The sequence below is a fragment of the Melitaea cinxia genome, chromosome 18 (assembly GCF_905220565.1).
Source record: "Melitaea cinxia chromosome 18, ilMelCinx1.1, whole genome shotgun sequence".
In the NCBI taxonomy this organism is placed as follows: Eukaryota; Metazoa; Arthropoda; class Insecta; order Lepidoptera; family Nymphalidae; genus Melitaea; species Melitaea cinxia.
The window spans coordinates 5,345,463-5,366,052 of record NC_059411.1 but is presented as its reverse complement, the minus strand read 5'-3'; the positions used below and the strand labels follow the sequence as shown (position 1 = coordinate 5,366,052).

General features: G+C 31.7%; 1 protein-coding gene across 1 annotated transcript in view; it reads left to right on the top strand.

The window, feature by feature from the left end:
• The window catches only part of LOC123662465, a 102,476-nt gene that overhangs the window by 69,005 nt on the left and 12,881 nt on the right, over positions 1 to 20,590 (top strand). The window contains exons 5-9 of the mRNA XM_045597307.1: positions 3,583 to 3,701; positions 4,807 to 4,940; positions 6,594 to 6,700; positions 7,881 to 8,015; positions 16,308 to 17,468. Of these exons, the coding sequence (XP_045453263.1) occupies positions 3,583 to 3,701; positions 4,807 to 4,940; positions 6,594 to 6,700; positions 7,881 to 8,015; positions 16,308 to 17,468 (1,656 nt within the window). The remainder of the gene's footprint in view (positions 1 to 3,582; positions 3,702 to 4,806; positions 4,941 to 6,593; positions 6,701 to 7,880; positions 8,016 to 16,307; positions 17,469 to 20,590) is intronic.

Here is a 20,590-nt window from a genome sequence, read left to right as displayed (position 1 = left end):
TATAAGCTGTCTTTCGAAAACGTCGATAACCCTCGATAAACCTCGATTTTTGCCCACGAGACATAAAAGACATTTTTAGAATAAAGGCGCGCAATGAGAGGCAAAACAGCTTCCCTATCACTGAAAAACCAAGAAATTTAATATAAAAAGCGTGTGAATTGCAAGCTAAGTATCTACTTTCTTCTTTCTAAAACTTATGACGAAACTGAAGAACTCCTAAAACTGATTGCTTAATTCTGTCACCATGTAGGGCATCTACCAAATTTCCTGATAAAAGACATATCAGCATACTTGCACACACACAAACATACACAGCTACACAAACATACACACCAACACAAACATAAACATATACCAAACATACCCTTAGTTGAAACCATGCAGACATATCTGTTACAAAATTACTATCTTTATTTCATATTTTTTCTTGATTTTGTTTGTTTTTTTATTTTTTATTATTTCACTCTTAATATACTTAATATTAAAAATTATGTATATAATCTTTTGTAGAATATAATAATGTAACTTTATAATCTATAATGTAACTTTGAATTCTGAACAACTCGTGGCAAACTAATGAAAAGTAAAAATTGTAGAATTCTTGGGAGGAAAATCGCTTCTCCTTAATACAGATAGCTCAGCTACCTAGCTAGGAGAAGTAGAGATCATACTTAGTAATTACTTTCAAATTACACCTAGAAACTAATTGTTCCTTTTTTGTTACTTGAATCTGTCGTGTAAATACGGAAATAAAAATTATTTAGATTTAGATCTTGGTTTTACAATAAATGAAGATACGCCTTATATACACGAAGATACGCCGTATACAGAACAGCTTACTGCTAAAGCCCAACTATTTATCCTGTCGCGTAATTTCGCCAAAAAAAATTTTTAAGCCTTACTGGACGGCTTTTGGAAGAGTTTTGTGAGAAAAGATGACCCATCCAAAATTCATTCTTATTCAAACCTCTCACGCCACGGGGCTTTAACCAGTGACTGCAAATTGCGCCTTTCTTGGAATTGATCGCTCTTCATCTACTCCCAACATTGATAGTTTCATCAGCTCTCTTAACGTACATATCTCACATAAATTTGATTCCGACTGATACATAAAACCCTTAGGAGCACTGTAATTCACACATTTATCTAAATGTGCTTTCCTTGCATGGTCTCCTGCCTGGTTATATTTACTTACGAGAGAAAACGCCTGTTTTGATTACGTTATGTTGCATTTGGATGTAAGACTCAATCCAGCTATTGTTGCTGTTATCAACGCTACTATAACTGACCGTGATCTTATATTGCTCGGTTTATCCAAAATTATTATTGACTGTGGTGAATGAAGCCTTCCAAACTCTAAAATTTACTCGTCCTATCTTCAACTAGATAATAATATTAAGGATTTTTCCAACTGTCTTATTGTTGTGGTTAAATCAAAGATACAAGTCAATTCTATATTAATACACTCCACAAATAATAACAGATACCCAACATTTACCCAATGCAATATTATAAATTCAAAAGAAGATTAACTAAATGGTTGAAATCTCTTACTTTTGTTGAAGTTGAAAATCTTATAGCTAAAATTAGCTAGTAATTTTTTTTATTTTTATGTAAGTGATATACATCCACGGGCTTTTGAACCCATGTCCTTTTTTATTCTAAAACATTAAATTTTTTTTTTAATCAAGGTAGGCGTTACTCAGCAACATCACTGTTCAAGTTAGACTAACTTAATGTCTCCAAAAGAGACGTGAGTCTTGTGTAGCTAGTAAAATGTGCATCCTTACCGCTACTATGCGTCCCAATTTATACGACGTACATTGAGTACTTACCTAAACATACTTTATAAATCATAGATAAAGGCACACACACAATCACACGCGTACTCACGCATATAGACACACACACACACACACACACACACACACACACTCATCCACACACACACACACACACACACATACACACACACATACACACACACACACACACATACACACACACATATACACCCACACACACATACACACCCACACACACATACACACCCACACACACATACACACACAACACTTACACTTAGATTAAATGTTAAAATTTTAATTTTAAGCGTTACCATAGTCTTAATAATCCGTAAGGGAAGTAGCAAGTCATTGCCAATGCAAGTGTCTTTGACTACTTACTGGGAAAACTCGATGATAAATTATAGAAATAAATTATTTTTATTTTTATTTTTTAATGAATAGTCTTAAATTTTTCTGCCTCATACGAATTTTCGTATTCCCGTTAAATCTCTTATAAGCCTAATTAGCCTATTGTTAAAATCGTTCCTAAATAAAGCTCTACGAAACAGTTTTCCTCATATCTCTACATCTAATATATTTAATTTTATATAAATCAGCTTACCAACACATTCGAATACATACATATACAGATTGTAGCTTAAAGTGTAGAATACACTTTGATACTTCATTAATATGCATGGCTCCATTATATTGAAACTGGTATATTTTTTGATACATTTAAAAACGCTATTAAATATTCGAGTTTGAAAAATCCAATATGGCAGTTTGGATGCGGTTTAGATGTGCAATCAATCATTTTTATTTGGAAATTTTGTAATAACAGTTATTTATCACGGCTCAAATAAAAGTCACAGCTTCATGAGTTATCGCTATATTGAGTTCGAAAGTTCCCTCACTAATTGTTCTATTTTGATATTTAAAAAACAATCTAAATGACACATACACTTTTGTCTGCGTAAATCTATAAGTATGTTAATGATTGCTGTTTCGAAGTTTCCCTGCTGCTACAGATTATTTTAAGTTCTATACTTTTAATACTATCTACAACTGTCTATTTAATGGCTGTATTTCGATCCTCATCTGCTCCTGTAAGCTATTTTAAAAAATATCATGTTTTCTATTGTGTACTCGACTGCTTTATGAATACCAACGTTAGTTATATCATGTAAAATATTTCTTTTTCTCACTTTAAATTAAATTTAGCACTTGATAACGAACGGGTTCGCTAATATTAAATTAAAAAAAATTATTATTAGATTCGGAACTGTCTGCTAAAATCCATATTTTCAGTCAACTGGTCTATCTTGACATTATTTAATATCATATCAAAAATCGACCGTTCTAGCGGGGATCGAACCTGCATCTCTGACTGACCTTGTCGGTGCTCTAGGCAATTAAGCTACGGAACGATGTACCCGTTAGATCGATTTTTTTGGTCTATCTTGGTTTATTAAATTGGTTTTTTATAATTTTTCCAGCCGGATGGGTAACTAACATTAACTTAGACTATTTTAATAATTGACATAAGTTCTTGTGTTGATGCAAGAAATTACCATTACGTCGGCAGTTACGATTTCCATTCAGTACATTTTTATTGTACTTTATTATTGATTCGGTATCGGTGTACGAGTATCTTCTAGTTGGTCGTCTTCCGTGTCTCGTAGAGCTCGTTAGACTCTTGTTGTTATTGACATGCACTAAAGCACCGTGTTGTGTTAAACTACTTTACATAGTATAGAATAATAAGAAACTCATACAATGTTGTTGTTCGCAGGTATGTAACAAAGTGTTCGGGAACGCTTCGGCGCTAGCAAAGCACAAATTGACTCACAGCGACGAGCGAAAGTACGTGTGTATAACTTGCGCCAAAGCTTTCAAGAGACAGGATCATCTGTGAGTATTATGCAATCTTTCTGCAAGCCTGTACTAGGGTACAAGTTGTACGTAAATTACCATAACGATAAATTTATTGACTAAAACAATAACAATAACATTACAGCAATGAATGTTTTGTAAATAATGAAAATTAATGCTGATTTGATTGAGGTGAAAATCTAGGTTTAGGAGATATTTTTATATTTTTCTCTATTGTATAAATATATAATTTCTTTCCTTGTAAAATGTTTACCGAATATTTGTTAATCAAAACTAGGAATGACGCCTGCGAAAGAATCATTAAAGGCGATTCTCAATTAAAAAATCATACATAAAAAAACTTACCCCTTAATAACGTACCCCTTTTAAACTGAATTTTACAATACCATTAACAATAAAATGTCACAAAGTGTGTTGTGACACTAGATTAATTCATAACTTCAATGTTTTTTGTGTAAAATGCGCTATGGATTTAACAAATAGATTTCAATTAACATATTCTGAGATTTAGGTATTAAATCGAACTAGCACTAACCATGAAGGAGTGTTCATATTCCCGTTAAGTCATTGTGCGTCCGAAATTCGTCCCTTTAATCGTAGTTGCTAACGCTGTATGAATATTAATGAATGCTCAAAATGCGCGTATCGACTCGACCCAAAGTGGCTGTGTTATCTGGTGACCTATTTGTGAATGTAACCGGGTTAAATTGGTATGAAGTTTCTGTTTAAAATACAATTTGTCCCGTGAAAACTGGCGTTTTTTATTATAATTTTTATCAGACAGTATAATAATAAAATCGAATTGACAATTAATAATAAATTTCTAAAAATATCTCACACGTGTTCACAGATATCGGAAATATACTGTTTTACTATAAAAATAGTAAAATGTTGAAAATAAATACAACTATGACGTCCGCAATAGTATTGACTTTAAGAAAGACGACTGAACTCCTTTACATTTAAAATAGAATAAAATAAATATTATAGGGATTTTATACTGCCGTTCCAATGCATTTTAAGCTTTAAAGGATTTATTCAGTAACTCTTAAGACAAAAGTTGTGACTGAAAAATCAGATATGGCTTACTTTAACGAAAATCTTAATATTCTTATTATTTCAGTAATGGACATATGCTAACACATCGTAATAAGAAGCCATATGAATGCAAAGCAGATGGATGTGGTAAATCATACTGCGATGCGCGATCGTTGCGTAGACACACTGAGAACCATCACCAACCTCCTGCTGAATCAAGTAAGAAACCTCGACTGGAAGTTTTTTTATAGCCTAAACGACATCTATGGACTATTAATTGCCCGTGATTTTTTACAAAATATTACAAAATAACTATGCTAATTCAACAAGCGATTATATTAATGAATACAAACAGATCGGTAGTCTTATGAAAGCTATGTAAAGCTAAAACGTGGTCTGACGCTGAGGGCGTTTATATTTCAAAATATGAAACTTTATTCAAATCTTAGAAGCTATTGTCAAAGTGAAATAAAAATTTAAACTCTAGACCAGAAATGTGATCTTGAGTTGATTAATTAAGGCGGGTTATATTTGACTGACGTGTCGTGTTGTGTCGCATCAGAATAGAATCGGTATCATACATTTTATTAACCGACTTCAAAAAAGGAGGAGGTTACTCAATTCGACTGTATATATATATATATTTTAAATGTATGTTCGGGGATAACTCTGTCGTTTATAAACCGACTTTGATAATTCTTTTTTTGTTGGAAGGGAAATATCCCTAGTTTGGTACCATGATAAGAAAACTAGGATCTGATGATGGGATCCTAGATAAATGGAGGAAAACTCAAAAATCCGCATAACTTTTTACTGGGTGTACCAATTTTAATGATTTTTAATGTAATCGAAAGCCGATGTTTATCATGTGACCAAATTTAAATTTCATCGAGATTTGATTACAACTTTTGGAGTAATCTTTAATAAAGCGTATTTACTTGACTATTTTTTCGTCTATCTAATTTGTATGAATTGTCGATATAATTGAAGTCGGTTTTGCTTCGTTTGCCTGCAAGCACAATTATATGACAACGTTTACATTTATGTATTGTGTCCTGTCGTGATAGCTTCTGATGTGTTGTATCAGAACCGATCCTGATTCACGTCAGGTAAGCGGGTTTCGGGAGGTGCTGAAACGGCGCCACCACGACACGTCAGATTAATGTGAACAGTTTTGAGTTATGACGCATCAGCGTCGCTCGTTTATTTACTTAAAATATAAAATTATAGTTTATTTGGCTCTTAAAAATGGATGACTTAATTGAAATTGTACGACAATATAATGTTATTTATAATATAAAACATAAACAATATAATATATGTTTAATATATTTGTCTATTAATTGGATGAATTCAAAATCTCGTTCTCTTTCTTTCTTTTTTTAAAAGAGTTGCGAGCATTAAAAATTGAATATCTTCTTCAAAATCTGAATCAGAATCCGATTACTCGGCTGTATTGATTCAAAATATCGTTCTGACGCGTCATAACACGACATAATTGTAAACGCTAGCCATCACGTCATGACACGACACGGCAGTCAAATATAAATCCACCTTAAGTTATTACAGTGTCATTGTGGCATAATTACAATATCGGATAATGAAATTGGAAGATAAATAAAACTATCACAATCTACAATTGTAACGTCAATTAATGTCAAATGATGTATGCTTTTAATACAGTTGTAATAGCAGATCGCTCCTATTTTAAAATCCAAAATTGATTACGTAATTTTAGAATGAATTTAGGAAGTATTTTTGAAAATGTTCTAAAAATAAAAGAAGTTGTTACTAACATACACATCCACATAAACATAGTTGTTAATAAATTTGGTGAACACACAAATTCTAACCTCTAGCAAAATGTTGCAGAAACAACAAACAATACAGACCCACATGCAAGTTCCGAGCGAGAGCCGAGCTCATCACGCGTCACCTCGCCCACACCGCCGTCCCGCACTAACTCAGTAAACTCTGATGTAAGTAATAAACAACAAATAAAATCTTTCTACCAAGCATTTGCTACAGAGTAAGAGAAAATAAATCCTTAGTATATTACTATGACATCTCAAAACGTTCCATCGTATTGAGATATTACAATAATGTTAAACAAAATATCAAAAGATACAAGAATTATTAGTTTTTAATTGATGAAACTTGTTTAATACAATAAGCCAATTTCGAAGTATATTAAGACACAGTTCAGATGAGTTATTTGTTTTTTTTTTCTTCTTCTATGTGTAGCATAAAATTAAAGCCAGCAAGTTAACTCAGCCCTACAAAATATTCTAGTTTCGAATGCATAGGTAAAATATGATAATTACAATCATAAACTCACAAACATAACTTAATTGAATAATAAAAAAAAACCCTCATATAAATCCGTGTGACGTTATATGCTCAATCTGACATTTTATTACGCGCTGGCGACCGTCCAACTGACCGCGTGTAAAATTCGGCACCGGACGTCCCTATTAATTAACCAATTAGCCCATAACCGCGTTGTTCTCTTTTAATCTCACGCTACCATTACAGGTTTTCGGGGGAAAAAAATTAGGAATAATGGTGGCCGTGTTCCCAAACAATTAATTTCGCTGGAATGAATAAAGTACAAACATCGCTCAGGCAAATCAACGGGGAATATTTTCTTCTGGAGTTTTAATAAGGAAAAGCGATTTAAGTTTTATATTGCTTTGAGTGAAAACGCTTCTTTTGTTAGTCCAAGTACCTTTAGTGACTCAGAGAGCTCTGAGAGGTCTCGGTTGCGATGGCTAAGTTACTTCACATTTAATGAACCATTTTAATTATTTTCTTTGCACATTTCTTTGGTTTCTTAATTTGAAATGTTAATCGATCTATTTACTTGACTTTTTTTTTTATTACAATAATGAACAGTAGAATATGTTGATTGATATACGTTTAAAAAAACGCAGTGTTATTTTGAGTATTCAAGTATCCTGAAACATGCGTGTAGACGAAGAACAGTATCTGAAGTATCTGTACGTTCTACGATAACATTTAAATATTAAATTTCTAGACATATACTCGTATTGACGGGACCAATAAATAACTTAAATATAAATATGAGGAATATAAATCCATTATATGTGTATATATTATCTAATAATCATACAAGTAAATAAGCTATAACCTCCACAGTCCAGCAACAGTTCGGACAAAGGAGCACACACAGGCGACAGCAGCCCTCCCCGCACGCCACCCGCACCCCCGACGCCGCCAGCCCGCTCTAAAACTACCAAAGCTAACAACAACAGACCGAAAACCACAACCTCTGTAAGTTGAATTATATAAAATACTAGATTACCCTAGCGATTTCACTTACGTTCAATTTCAATAGCAATCAGAGCGGTTAGCGTTTGTTTGAATTTTCGGATTTTATTATATTTGTAACTATCTAACTACACATTTTGTAAGGCAAAAATATTTTTAAAAGAGTTCATTATCATTATATCAGTTTCATATCATTTGTAAATAAAATCAGCCTATCTTTTTCATTCGTTTCGTATTAAAGAATACTTCTATTCGAAGCATATTATTTTAATAAGAAAAGATAACAGAATAAAACAAACAATTGTTTGTCTCTTGCGTAGTACTAATTCCCACTATATCAAGTGTCAGAGTTAGATATATATTAAGTGATCTCAGAACGATTTAGTAACAAGAGCAAACAATGAGTGGTATAGTATTTGGACGCTAATCCCATGTTTGTAGTGAATTAAGCACCTCTTATTTACTACTAAACAGGGATTCACCTCACCCTTTCCGCTCGCTAAGTGTTTTACTCCCTTTTCATACAGTGTTCACATTCTCGCACGAGAAACTTGAACCCTGATAAATTATAGATCAGATATCTAAAGTTACGTACGTGTTGCACGTTTTAAGGCTGACACAACATTTACGTTTTATTTTTATGTTAATTACCTACTAGTCTAGATTAAAATTCTTTTACTTGATTTTATTTATTTTTATTTATTTATTTATGAAAGTTGGAAACAAACGGTATATAATATTTTTTTTCTTAATAACACATATTTTAAAAAAATCCTCACCAAAACAGTTTTCAAAGATTTTGTTTATTATATCCTATTATTTTTATATTTTATGCTTTTATATTTTTGATTTGTGAAAGTTACCAAAAAATATTAATGGTAGCTCACGACTAGAACTATTAACGTTAAGCTTTAAAAGTTAAGAAATTCTTCAATATAATTCAATAATAAGCAAAATATCTAACAGAAAAACGTCAAAAGTTTTTAGGTGATATTTTTAAATTATAAACATTTTAAAATAATACTAATTTTCAACAAACAAAAGTAAAATCGTAATTTGGCAAAATATCTTCGTTGACTTTTCTTATTACCATCATGAGCTGTACTTATAATAAAACGTAAGAAACGTAAACATAATAACAAAGAAACTGCCTGGTAAACAAGTATCGGTGTGTCAATATAATTGACATAAAGGACCGGGATGTTGGAACGCTGGTGTTTATACTACCTCTTGCCCCTGATAATGGCAATATACATCGAGAGATAATCAATACCTTGCCCCATGCTATCATCTCTCTCCCTTGAGTGTATTAATCTTATCTTTTTTTCTTTTTTCACTTTTCTTCACTGCACGCAAAATTGCAATTAGGGACGCAATTCCGTGCGTTAAATCATGCTCCCTCAAAAAATTAATATCACGTGTATTTTAATGCATGCTAGGTAGAAAAAAATTATTTCAAAATATTTTATGACTTTGAAATATTAATTTCAAAAATATTTAATTAAAAATCCGTCAACCGCCGCATTTAAAAATCAGACAACCGATGATAGGTTTTATGCACGTGTTTAATATTTAACTTTTTATTTTCGAAAAACACTTTTGTATAGTTAAGTACAACAACCTATAGTAATAATTAGTTACATTTCGATGGAATCGTTCACATGAAGATACTAAATATATAGCAAACTTTAAACGTGACCTATGTAGAACTACAAACGAAGTTCTAATAATGTATCTAAATTCTAAGCGAAATGTAAACTGCTACGAAGCAAAACGTAGAGCTTCGTAGCTAATGTAGCCGATGAGCCAAACATGTCTTATTTATCTTGCGTATTAAGGTACAGAACTCAAAATTTAAACTGACTTCAGTAACACCTACCCATGTTATTTACTACCATTAATTCGACCAGCCCGTTGGCGCAGTTTATAGTGGCCTCGGTTCCGCGAGTTGTGATTCCTGTCTGGTTCTGGCTGTAATATATGTATTTATATATTGATATACGTATTAATTCTATGTATATTTATGAAAAAAATATTTAGCTATAAAAGCCGGCTGTTACCTATAACACAAGCATTAAGTTGATTGCGATAGGAACAGACGACCACGTGTTATAAAATAGTTCTAAGAAAATAAGCCCTAAATTATTCTGTAAACTTGAAGGGATATTTTTCAATTTTATTATTGACTTTCAGGAGCATAAAGTTATACTAATAACAAGCAACTACTAATATAAACGAATCTCTGTTAACAATAAAATACTAACATTAGTTTTCTTATACATACCTGGTGGGGAGACAATACGGCTACCAGCGGAACAATTCTGCGATTGAAAATAGTTCGCTTTGTAAATGAAAACAATAAAATTTTGTCGTGGCTCGAAGCACGTATTATTCGAACTTATAATATCAGAATGAATTCAAATAATACCGCTTTGAATTTCACAAATGAGGCATTTGAATAAAGATTATTATGCTTTCGTTGTTAAAAGTTAATTGCTATTTCATTTAATAATTTTTTAATTAAGACTCAATTGAAATAACTTTGTACATTATAATATTATTGTCGATAGATTTTATGAATCTAAACACTGTAAAAAATGTTTTTAAACAAAATCGAATAAAATACATTAATTAAAAATCTTTTCAAAACATATTTTTAAATCTTAAAAAAACTATAAGCACATTCCCACAAAATTCCGACGCTAAATGAATAACAGACATGGAATTATTAATTCGTAACAAAATAATACGAAACAACGAAAGTGCTCCGTGAGAAACAAATTCTTATGCTAATTCCGATACATCGCGGATTGCTTTGCGAATGTCCAGTGAATGAAAACGGGCATTCATCGCTTTATAATTCAGTTGTTGTGACCCTCGTACCGCGAGACGAAGTCGCGATGGGGTAGAAATAATAATTTATTTTATTACTACTTATTGGTCATAAGTTGTCGAGAAATATTTTTCAAATAGCGTGCTTGTTTAATTCAACTTATCATAAGTACAAAATTTGACCTCAACTAAAAGTAAATTTGAGAAAATGGAGTAAGTCTTTAAAGAACAGTTTTTTTTAAGCTTTGAAATCTATGTATATTATACATTTCATTATTCTCATGTACGTTCAAAATAATAAGCAAGTGAATACACAAAAATTAAGAAAAATAAAACAATTTTTGATGAGACAGTTAAGTTGCGTAATTTAATAGAGGGTAGCGATTCGCAAAACTGGACCGCTCATCACAGGAGGTGTCACCTGTTCCAACCCCATAGACTCGATCGAGGGGTCTTTACGCTTTCATTAAACTAGAAATATTAATTCTTACTTGTTTAATGATATTTATGTATGTAGGGAGATATTTTTGCTAATCTATTTCGCGTGGGAAAATTCTATATCAATTCACATCTGCCAAACTAGTAGCACATCAAATAAGAATTTAATAGGCATTCAGCGTTGTTAATATCAAAGAAAAAATGTATAGGTTCACTTGATATTTTGTGTCGATAGGCTGATGTGTGTATGTGTGTGTGTTGATATTTTGTAAATAAATGTTACTGATTGTGTATTAATATTAATATTTATTTTTAAAATGTGTAAATATGAAGTGTAAACATTAAACCATAACGTTTTAAACGAATTCATAACAGCTCAATTTAATTACAACTTGAACGTGAATTAATTGCCAGAGACGCAATTATTTACGTTGTATATCGATTTAATCGAAGCCATAACTAATGGGTGATGGATATAAGGACGTCTATAGACGGGATGCGTACAACGGAGCTGGAGACTGTAGTGACGGGCGCTTTATTAAAAGCACTCACTTTGATCGGCCCTGATTTGACGTCACCTGCAGGAAGTAATAAAGGCCGGCAAACGCGGCCTCATAATTACAAACGGGTAGGTTTTGTTCACAACATATCGACAGCGGAATGCTTTGAACGCAATAAATCCACTTTGAACCACTTCATTAAGTCAGGGAATGTTGAATTTGTGTACGTGATGACATAATAATTATATTTGCCTATTAGACGCTACGCTTTGACGTTATTTAGTTGATATCGAAACCTTGAGCACAATCAAGACTATTTAATGAAGAGCTTGAATCCGGTGTTATGACACTTTCTACTGTGTGTTGTGCTAGACAGGATTTTTTTTATTTATTGAAGACTTACAATTATAAACTGCACATTAAATGTTCTACGCGGTTTTGTCCGTGTTAAATTTTCATAGTAGCTAAATGGTCTGACATTTATAGAAACAGCTCTACTCCTATTTAGTATTATGTATATTTATGTATTATGTATATAATGTTTATTTATGTAGAGTATAATTTTAATACCTTTCTAAAATACGTACAAAAAAGTCTTGTGTTCAATCTTAGTTTCAATATATAAATTAGGATAAGGCGGTAGGGCCAGAGCAATATAACGAAAAAAAAAACTAAATAAAACAAAACTTTTAGCAAATTTTCTTTAATAGTTTGACTTTATAAGTAACCAATATACATAATAAGTCTACTTTATGTTAATAACGAAAAAAACATTAGTTAAATAGTTGCAAAGGTTATCTTCAATCAATAATTTTTTTAAATCTTTCAGTATTAGATAGCCCATTCGAGAAAGGCTTATATCATCACGCTATGATCAATAGGAGCGGAGCACTAATGAAGAATGTTTTAAAATCGGTTTTTTTTTCAAGTAATTATTCAACGCGGTCGAAGTCGCGGGCAGTAGCTAGATTTTAAATACAACAAAATAGACAATAGTTACATTTTACTCAATAATCAGCTACCTACGACCCTCAGCTAATACGAAGCCCTGTTGTATACTATAATACATACGGGGTCGTATCAGGTATCCGATAATTAAGACACGAATCGATAATCACTAGGATTTGATCTGTACTATATCTAAACCGGCCCGGGGCATTGTCATTAGTAACAATATTGTTGTATTTCGCGGTAAATTGTAAATATGTATAATGTTTAATAAACTATTGTTATCAAAAAAAAAGATCATCAACTTAGATATTATATTAAATTGCGTGTACTTGTGAGTATAGATATAGTTCACATACGTTGTACATAATATGAGTATTCTATTTTTATTTGAATATAGTTTTGTTAACATTGACATTTTGACATTCAATACTAGGACATAATACTCGCAATAAGTACAAAAACTTACTAAAGTAGCTAAATTTGTCGTGACATTATGCTTCATGTTTTTAAATAAAATGATGTGATCTGAACACTTTACTATGCACTTCCTAAAAGTGTTGTTTTTAGCAATTTGAATTCTGGACTTCTTCTGGACTCTTTTCTCTGGACTTGGATTCTCTACATTGGAACTATAAATTATTAGAACCATGCTGGATTCTTTGAATTGCAGCTTACCTCGCCAAAATACTATAGCTCGACATAGGCGTCTCTTATATAAAAGAATGAAAAGCTTAATCCGCTACACTATAACATTTCGGGTAGTTGAATAATTTCTATAGTCAAAGTTACGTTTATTATTATCATTGTTTTTTATGGTAGAAATACCTGATTTTTAATTATATTAAAAATCAATTTAGTAAGTTTATAGATCTTTTTGAACGCAACATCCATATTTAAATCAATATTTAATCAATTTTCAAATATCTAGTATTAGAAATTTAATTTTAGCTGCAGTAAATTCACTATGATTAATTTTATCATCTTTATCAAAAATGAACTAATAGAATAAAAGTTAACAACAAAGGTTAATAACTTCATACTGATGAAGACATTAGAATACACTTAAGGTTAAAAAGTAGGATAATTGAAGAAGCAATAGCGAGCAAATTTAGAGCAGGTTTAGCACCTGCACCTGCACATTTAGAACAGATTCGGTCGAATCGCTCGTACTACAATTTCTGGTTCACGCCAGGAAATTGCATTTGCCGCTGTCTTATGGATGTAACATCGAAAATATTAGAATTTATTTGCGGCTGTAAAGTTCTCCGCCTTGCAAGAACCATAAATTTCATGGACAGTATTAAAATCGTAAAGTTTCCTGGCAAGGAAAGGTGGAAAGTATTCCAATTTGCGAGTTTTTTCTGGAACCGCACAAACTTACTTTAACTCCTTGGATTTTAATTTTTTATCTCGAAAAGTTTATTGAGGTTTATTAAATTTATATTTCATTTAATGTTATGAATCGGTACTAATATAATCTCTATATCCCAATACATTTGTCTATTTATTTATGTTAAAAATCCTTCGTGCTATTTAATTAGGAATAAATATTATATTACTAACTAATAAATAAATCAGCCTCAAATAACAAAAAAATGAACCTCTTTTGTTTATAACAAGGAAAAGGTAGCGCACAGCAGAAAATTTCTTGCTTAAAATATGGAGCAGCCTGACTGGGGTAAATAATACAGAAGACCACAGCTAAATAATACTGCTTTCAAGCAGTGTTGTGTTCCTGTTGGTTAGTAGGGTCGGCAATGCGCTTACGATGCTTTTGGTGTTGCAGACGTCTATAAGCTATGGTAATTGTTTAACATAAGATGAGCCATAAGATTCTTTGCCGACTTAGCTATATAAAAAATTATAACCAATCATTTGTTTTCAAAGTTGTAACGCTTAGTGGTAAATCTATAATTATGCTAATTATAAATTATTTATGACGTCTATTTTAGTAATTTACGAATCGATTGCAAGCAAATATGTAGTTTTATTTAATTTTAAACGTAATAGTTTTGTCAAATAAATATCAAAATTCAATAAGCACACTAATATGTGTCTGAATGATGTCTTTGACATTATTTTAATGATACCATTTAAAATTTTTCGTAGTTAACGCAGATTAAATTATCCTTTGGTTTATATGTAAAACAGAATACTTACCAATTAACATGTTTTATAACAGAAATTATTAAGAACTCAAAATGGCGAACAATATCATATTATGTAATATTTACCGTTTTGTGTCTTATCTATATATAATTTAAATAAAAATAAAATGTATAACGATATGCATCATTTCCAAACGATTACCAAATTGGATAATTATTTTTTTTTTGTTTTGTTATTTATTATTGTCAGAATAAGGTTTCTACAAATACAAATTAAAAAAAATCTATATATTGACGAAAAAAAATTGTGGTACGAAGTTCGCTGGGTCAACTAATTTACATATAAATCAAAGTGTTAAGTAAACCATGGCAGCTTAAAAGCTTGTGTAAACCTGGTATGTTAGATTACAAATTAAATCACGGATGGACCATGCACAACTCGAGGCACAGTTTCATTATTTGGCCACGTTGAACTTTACATCTTTGTGCGCTCGGCGCCGGCGGTAAGGAGACAGAGCGAATCAAAGAAACATTTTATTAAATTTCAACTTTGTGACTCTTCCTTGATTTATAAAGGTGATTTCGGAGCATTTTTATTGCAATGTAATTTTACTTTTAGCGTCTTCTACAGCATATTTCAATGGAGCCCTATAACTATAACTCCGCTGTCCGTTTATCAACCCATTTGTCACAGCGTCGTCTATTACACACAATATTATATAATATAATGATTGCCACTAACGTTACCTTATATTTCCTCCCTTTTTTTCTTCTTAATATGAATTTTATTAATACTTAATTTTGCACACCAACAAACGTCTGCTCTTGTACGTCCTAAGGTTGGCTGGTAGAGAATGCTTTTAGCATTAAGTCCGCCTTTTTGTACAATTCTTTAATGTATTGTGCAATAAAGTATTAATAAATAAATAAATATTTTACAAACTTTGTATTACTGTCTTATAAATAAAGTAAAAATAACAAACCGTAATTTCTTTATTCAAGTACGCTTCAAAACCACTTTTAACCCTAGAACCGTACCCTGGGGTACAATTGAAAAAAATAAATTAAAATTGTCAATAACATTTTTACTATTTGACGTTTTGCTTCGCGTGTCCGTGTATTTACGGGGGGTGAGGGGACTCGCAGATACCTCAGTCGACCGTTGGTCCTGCTTTCAAGTGGACGTGGCACGCTGCTTGTGGGGTACACTAGAACCCCAGGGTACTTTCAACGTAAGTATTTCGTTATTATTATTATTTTGTTATTTCGAGTTTTTATGCTGCTTATGATATTTCAAGTTTTTATGCGATGATAGATAATAATCTACTGATATCGTATGTGATGTTAGGATCTATGACATCTTTATGTGCACAATTAACTTGCTAAAAAATTTAAGATTTTTGCTGTGTAGGTTTTTTTACTAATAGATATTTATATATTGATATTTGTTTATTCATTTTTTTCAGATGACGTCACGTCGCAATTTGAATGAAAGTGAAATATTAAATGTTCTGTTGGAGACGGAAGATGAAGATCTTTTTTTAGGCGAGGAGTTAGAAGATGAAACAGATGTAATTATTCAAGACTTTCGCTCGACGGAAGATATTAGAACAGCTGGTAATCCTGATGCCTTAGAACCAGAATCACCTCAAGATTCAGACGAAGAACCTGAAGAATCTTTACAATCGGGTTCTAATGATGCACTAGTTACCGTCCTCAGTGTTCCAGATGTTTTACATGGCAGAGGCACAAAAAAACAGAAAAATTGCGAAAAAATCGTGTGGCGTGGATCTTATCCTCGTTCATCACGTACACCAAAGAGAAACATCATATCCCATCCTCCAGGTAACAAAGGTCCTGCTAGGTTTATTACTACCGCAGTAGATACTTGGCAATTGTTTTTCACGGATGATGTTTTGGAGAATATCATGGCTTTCACAAACCAAGAGATTTTTGAGCAACGTAAAAAATATAAATCTGACAGGCCAACTTCCACTGAAGATGACGATTTTGTTCCATCGAGCATTCGACCTTCATTTGTTCAAGATACAACAAAAATAGAGCTAAAAGCCTTATTGGGATTATATTACTTAGCTGGTGTACTGAGAATAAATCATCTGACTGTGAAAGAAATCTTCGATAAAAATACAGGTATAAGTTATTTCCGGTCTACTATGAGTGAAAAAAGATTTGAATTTTTAACTAATTGTCTCCGTTTCGATGATCGTTTGACAAGAGCTGAGAGAAGACAGGTGAATAAATTAGCACCAATAAAAGAACTCTTTGATCATGTAGTCGAGACCTCAAAAAACCTGTATTCTCCTTCTGCCTGCACTACCATAGATGAGCAGTTGCTCGGTTTTCGGGGAAGATGTCCATTTCGGATGTACATCCCTTCAAAGCCAGATAAATATAGGATAAAACTACTGATGTTGTGTGATGCTAAGACATACTACATGATAAATAGCCTAATATACACAGGAAAAGATTCTACTCCTAGAGGGATACCTGTTGCTGAGTATTACGCGCTTGAGTTGTCAACTTCTATTCACAATACCAACAGAAATGTAACATACGATAATTGGTTTACCTCTATACCTACCGCTCAGAAACTACTGTCAAAAAAAGTAACTACAGTTGGAACATTGAAAAAAAATAAAATAGAAATACCGAATCTTTTTACTAATATCAAAGACCATGACCTGAATACGTCAATGTTTGCTTTTCATGATGAACTCACTCTGCTTTCATATGTGGCTCCAAAGCTTAGTAAAGGAAAAAAGAAAAACGTCCTTATGCTTTCCACCATGCACTACGAAGCAGACAAAGACAAAACTGTTAGTTTACCAGATATAATATCCTTTTACAATAAAACGAAGGGTGGAGTTGATACATTTGACCAACTTTCTCACACGTATAGTGTGTCACGCAAAACTCGCCGCTGGAGTCTTTGTGTATTTTATGGAATACTCAATATTGTGGGGATTAATTCCATGATATTACTTAATTCTTCAAATGCAACCGATAAGCAAGTTTTCAAGAACAGGCGCACTTATCTGAAGACACTCGCATTCGATCTAATTAAACCTCACCTGGAAGATAGATTTCAGTATCGTACTTTGCCAACATCCCTAAAAATAAGTATTGAGGATATATTAGGGAAAAAGCGACCATTAGCTGTAGTAACTAATGAAAATTCAAAATCTGGAAGATGTTCTTACTGTCCAAGGTCCAAGGACCCTAAATCACGCACACAGTGTGTTACGTGCAAAACTTTTATATGTAATGAGCACCAAAAAAAAATTTGTCAAAATTGTTTAACTTCTTAATTTTATGGGGCTCAATTGTGTTCATTAAAACCAAAATTAATGTAAGACTGTATATGTATGTTGATTTTTAATAAAACTTTATTACCTTTTGAAAAATGTGGCTTTTTATTTGGGGTGTGCTTGTACCCCAGGGTACCGTTAATGAAATTCTTATATGGGTACGGTTCTAGGGTTAAATCAACTTTTTATAAATTACTAGTTTCTGCGCGCGACTTCGTCCGCGTGAAACAGAGGCGCGCGCAATACTTGATCATTATTTTGCTGCGAGGTTATTTTTAAAATGCGATATCTCCTGAGATACTCATTGAAATCAAATTATGTAAAGGGCTATTTTGTTTTAAATTAAATACTTGTGATGAATAACCTATTTATTAAGATAAGGATTAATATCATGTTTATAAAAACATCTTCACAAATAATTCATTATTTTAGAACAAATTTGATTAGCATAAAAAAGGTTATAGTGAGCCCAACTTAAAAGATACTCGTAGATATATGCTGTCGCGGACTTTTTTTTAGAACTTTTAAAGAAGATCAATTCTGTCATACATGATTTTTGCGAAACTTTAACTGTTTTCACAGCGCACGCAGCAGAAACTCTCAAAAGGAAAAAAGAACCCCCGATTTTGAAACATTCTTCTTTGGTGCTCCGCTCCTTTTAGTCTTAGCGGGATGATAACAGTAAAAGAATTTTTCAAATCGGACCAGTAGTTTCTGAGATTAGCGCGTTCAAACAAACAAACAAACTCTTCAGCTTTATAATATTAGTATAGATAATTATATTAGTCTTTAAAAAATTATTAATATGTTGATTTTACTAATAATATTAAGTATCACAAAACTTATTTTTCTGATTTTTCTTATTTCTCTTCCTTTTCTATACATTTCAATTATTAATTACGTCTCCAAAATATTTCACGACGACACAATAAATATTTAAGAAATATGTGTGGCTTTGGAAAATACATAAATGTGGAATATTTTTAAGAATAATAGGTAAATATCGTGAAGACGTATCGTGGAAACTTATTCGGTGTCAAAATTCGATTCTTTCCTACTGTCAGCTCGCGCCTGAATATTTCATTGGCGTTACACTTTCAGACTTTGACGGCAAAATATAGCGAGGTTGCCTCGGTCATGTCGAAAATATATGAAAATTTTGCTCTATTTAATATCAAAAATTTTATTAAAGATATTTTCTTAAAATAATATTATAGGTATTAGAGATCGATATTGAATATACGTTATTTTTAACCGACTTCCAAAAAATGAGGAGTTTATCAATTCGGCTGCATTTTTTCATTTTTTTTAATCAAAGGTGGTTGCTAGGTGTTAGGTTGAGGTGCGTGTTATTTAGTCCTATTTAAATTTAATTGAGATCTAACAAGTACTTTTCGAGTTATATCTAATAATGCGTTTTTGCATAATTTGCATAAATGCAAAACTTTGGACTGGGTATACCAATTTTGATGATTCTTATTTTAATCGAAAGCTGATATTTGTCTTGTAGTCGCATTTAAATATAATCAAGATTTGATAACTGCTTTTTAAGTAACCTTTGATAAACCGTATTTTTTTGACTAATCTTTCATCTACTTATCTCGTATTACTTGTCGATGTAATTGAAGTCGGTTTTTTTTCGTTTGCAAGCAAACACAATTATATTTATTACAAACTGCATTGTTGTTGCTAGATTAAGTATAATACTTTATCTGTTAATAAAGTCACTGCAATTAGTAAGAAATTATAGTTCTAACGAATTATTTTTAAAACTTACCTATAACATAGTAATAATTTATTTTTTATTTTTATTTTCATTTTATTTTATTTGGAAAAAAACAATTATTACAACACTCGTCAATAAAAACAATACAAGAAAAAACACAAATCAATCAATTTTCCACAGAAAATTATAACAAACACTTGACAATCCATTATAAAAACAAAAACTGAACACAAATTAAACACACTAATTAAACAGTTAAAACAATTGTTCTTTAAATAATAATTCATGTAAACTATTCTTATATCTACTAATTTTCACGTTGAATATATCTAAACTCTCACAATTCTTATTATAATTTTTACAGGCACGTAGCAAAAACACATTCTTGGCATAATCATTTTTACAACGGGGCACGAAGAATAATGATTGATTTCTCGAGTTAAGACGGGGACATTCAAATAAAATTTTACTAAAAAGACTTAGAATCAACAAGTAAATATGTAATATAATCTATAACATAGTAACCTATATTAAAATTCATAATTATACCAAAATTGTATGCAAGTAAAACTCGATAAACATGTCTGAAAGTAAAACGTTAATAATTAATTTTTTATATAGTCTGACCAATACTTACTACAATTATCTTTTTATTCACCTAAATTATGCTCTGATATCAAACCGCACTAGATGT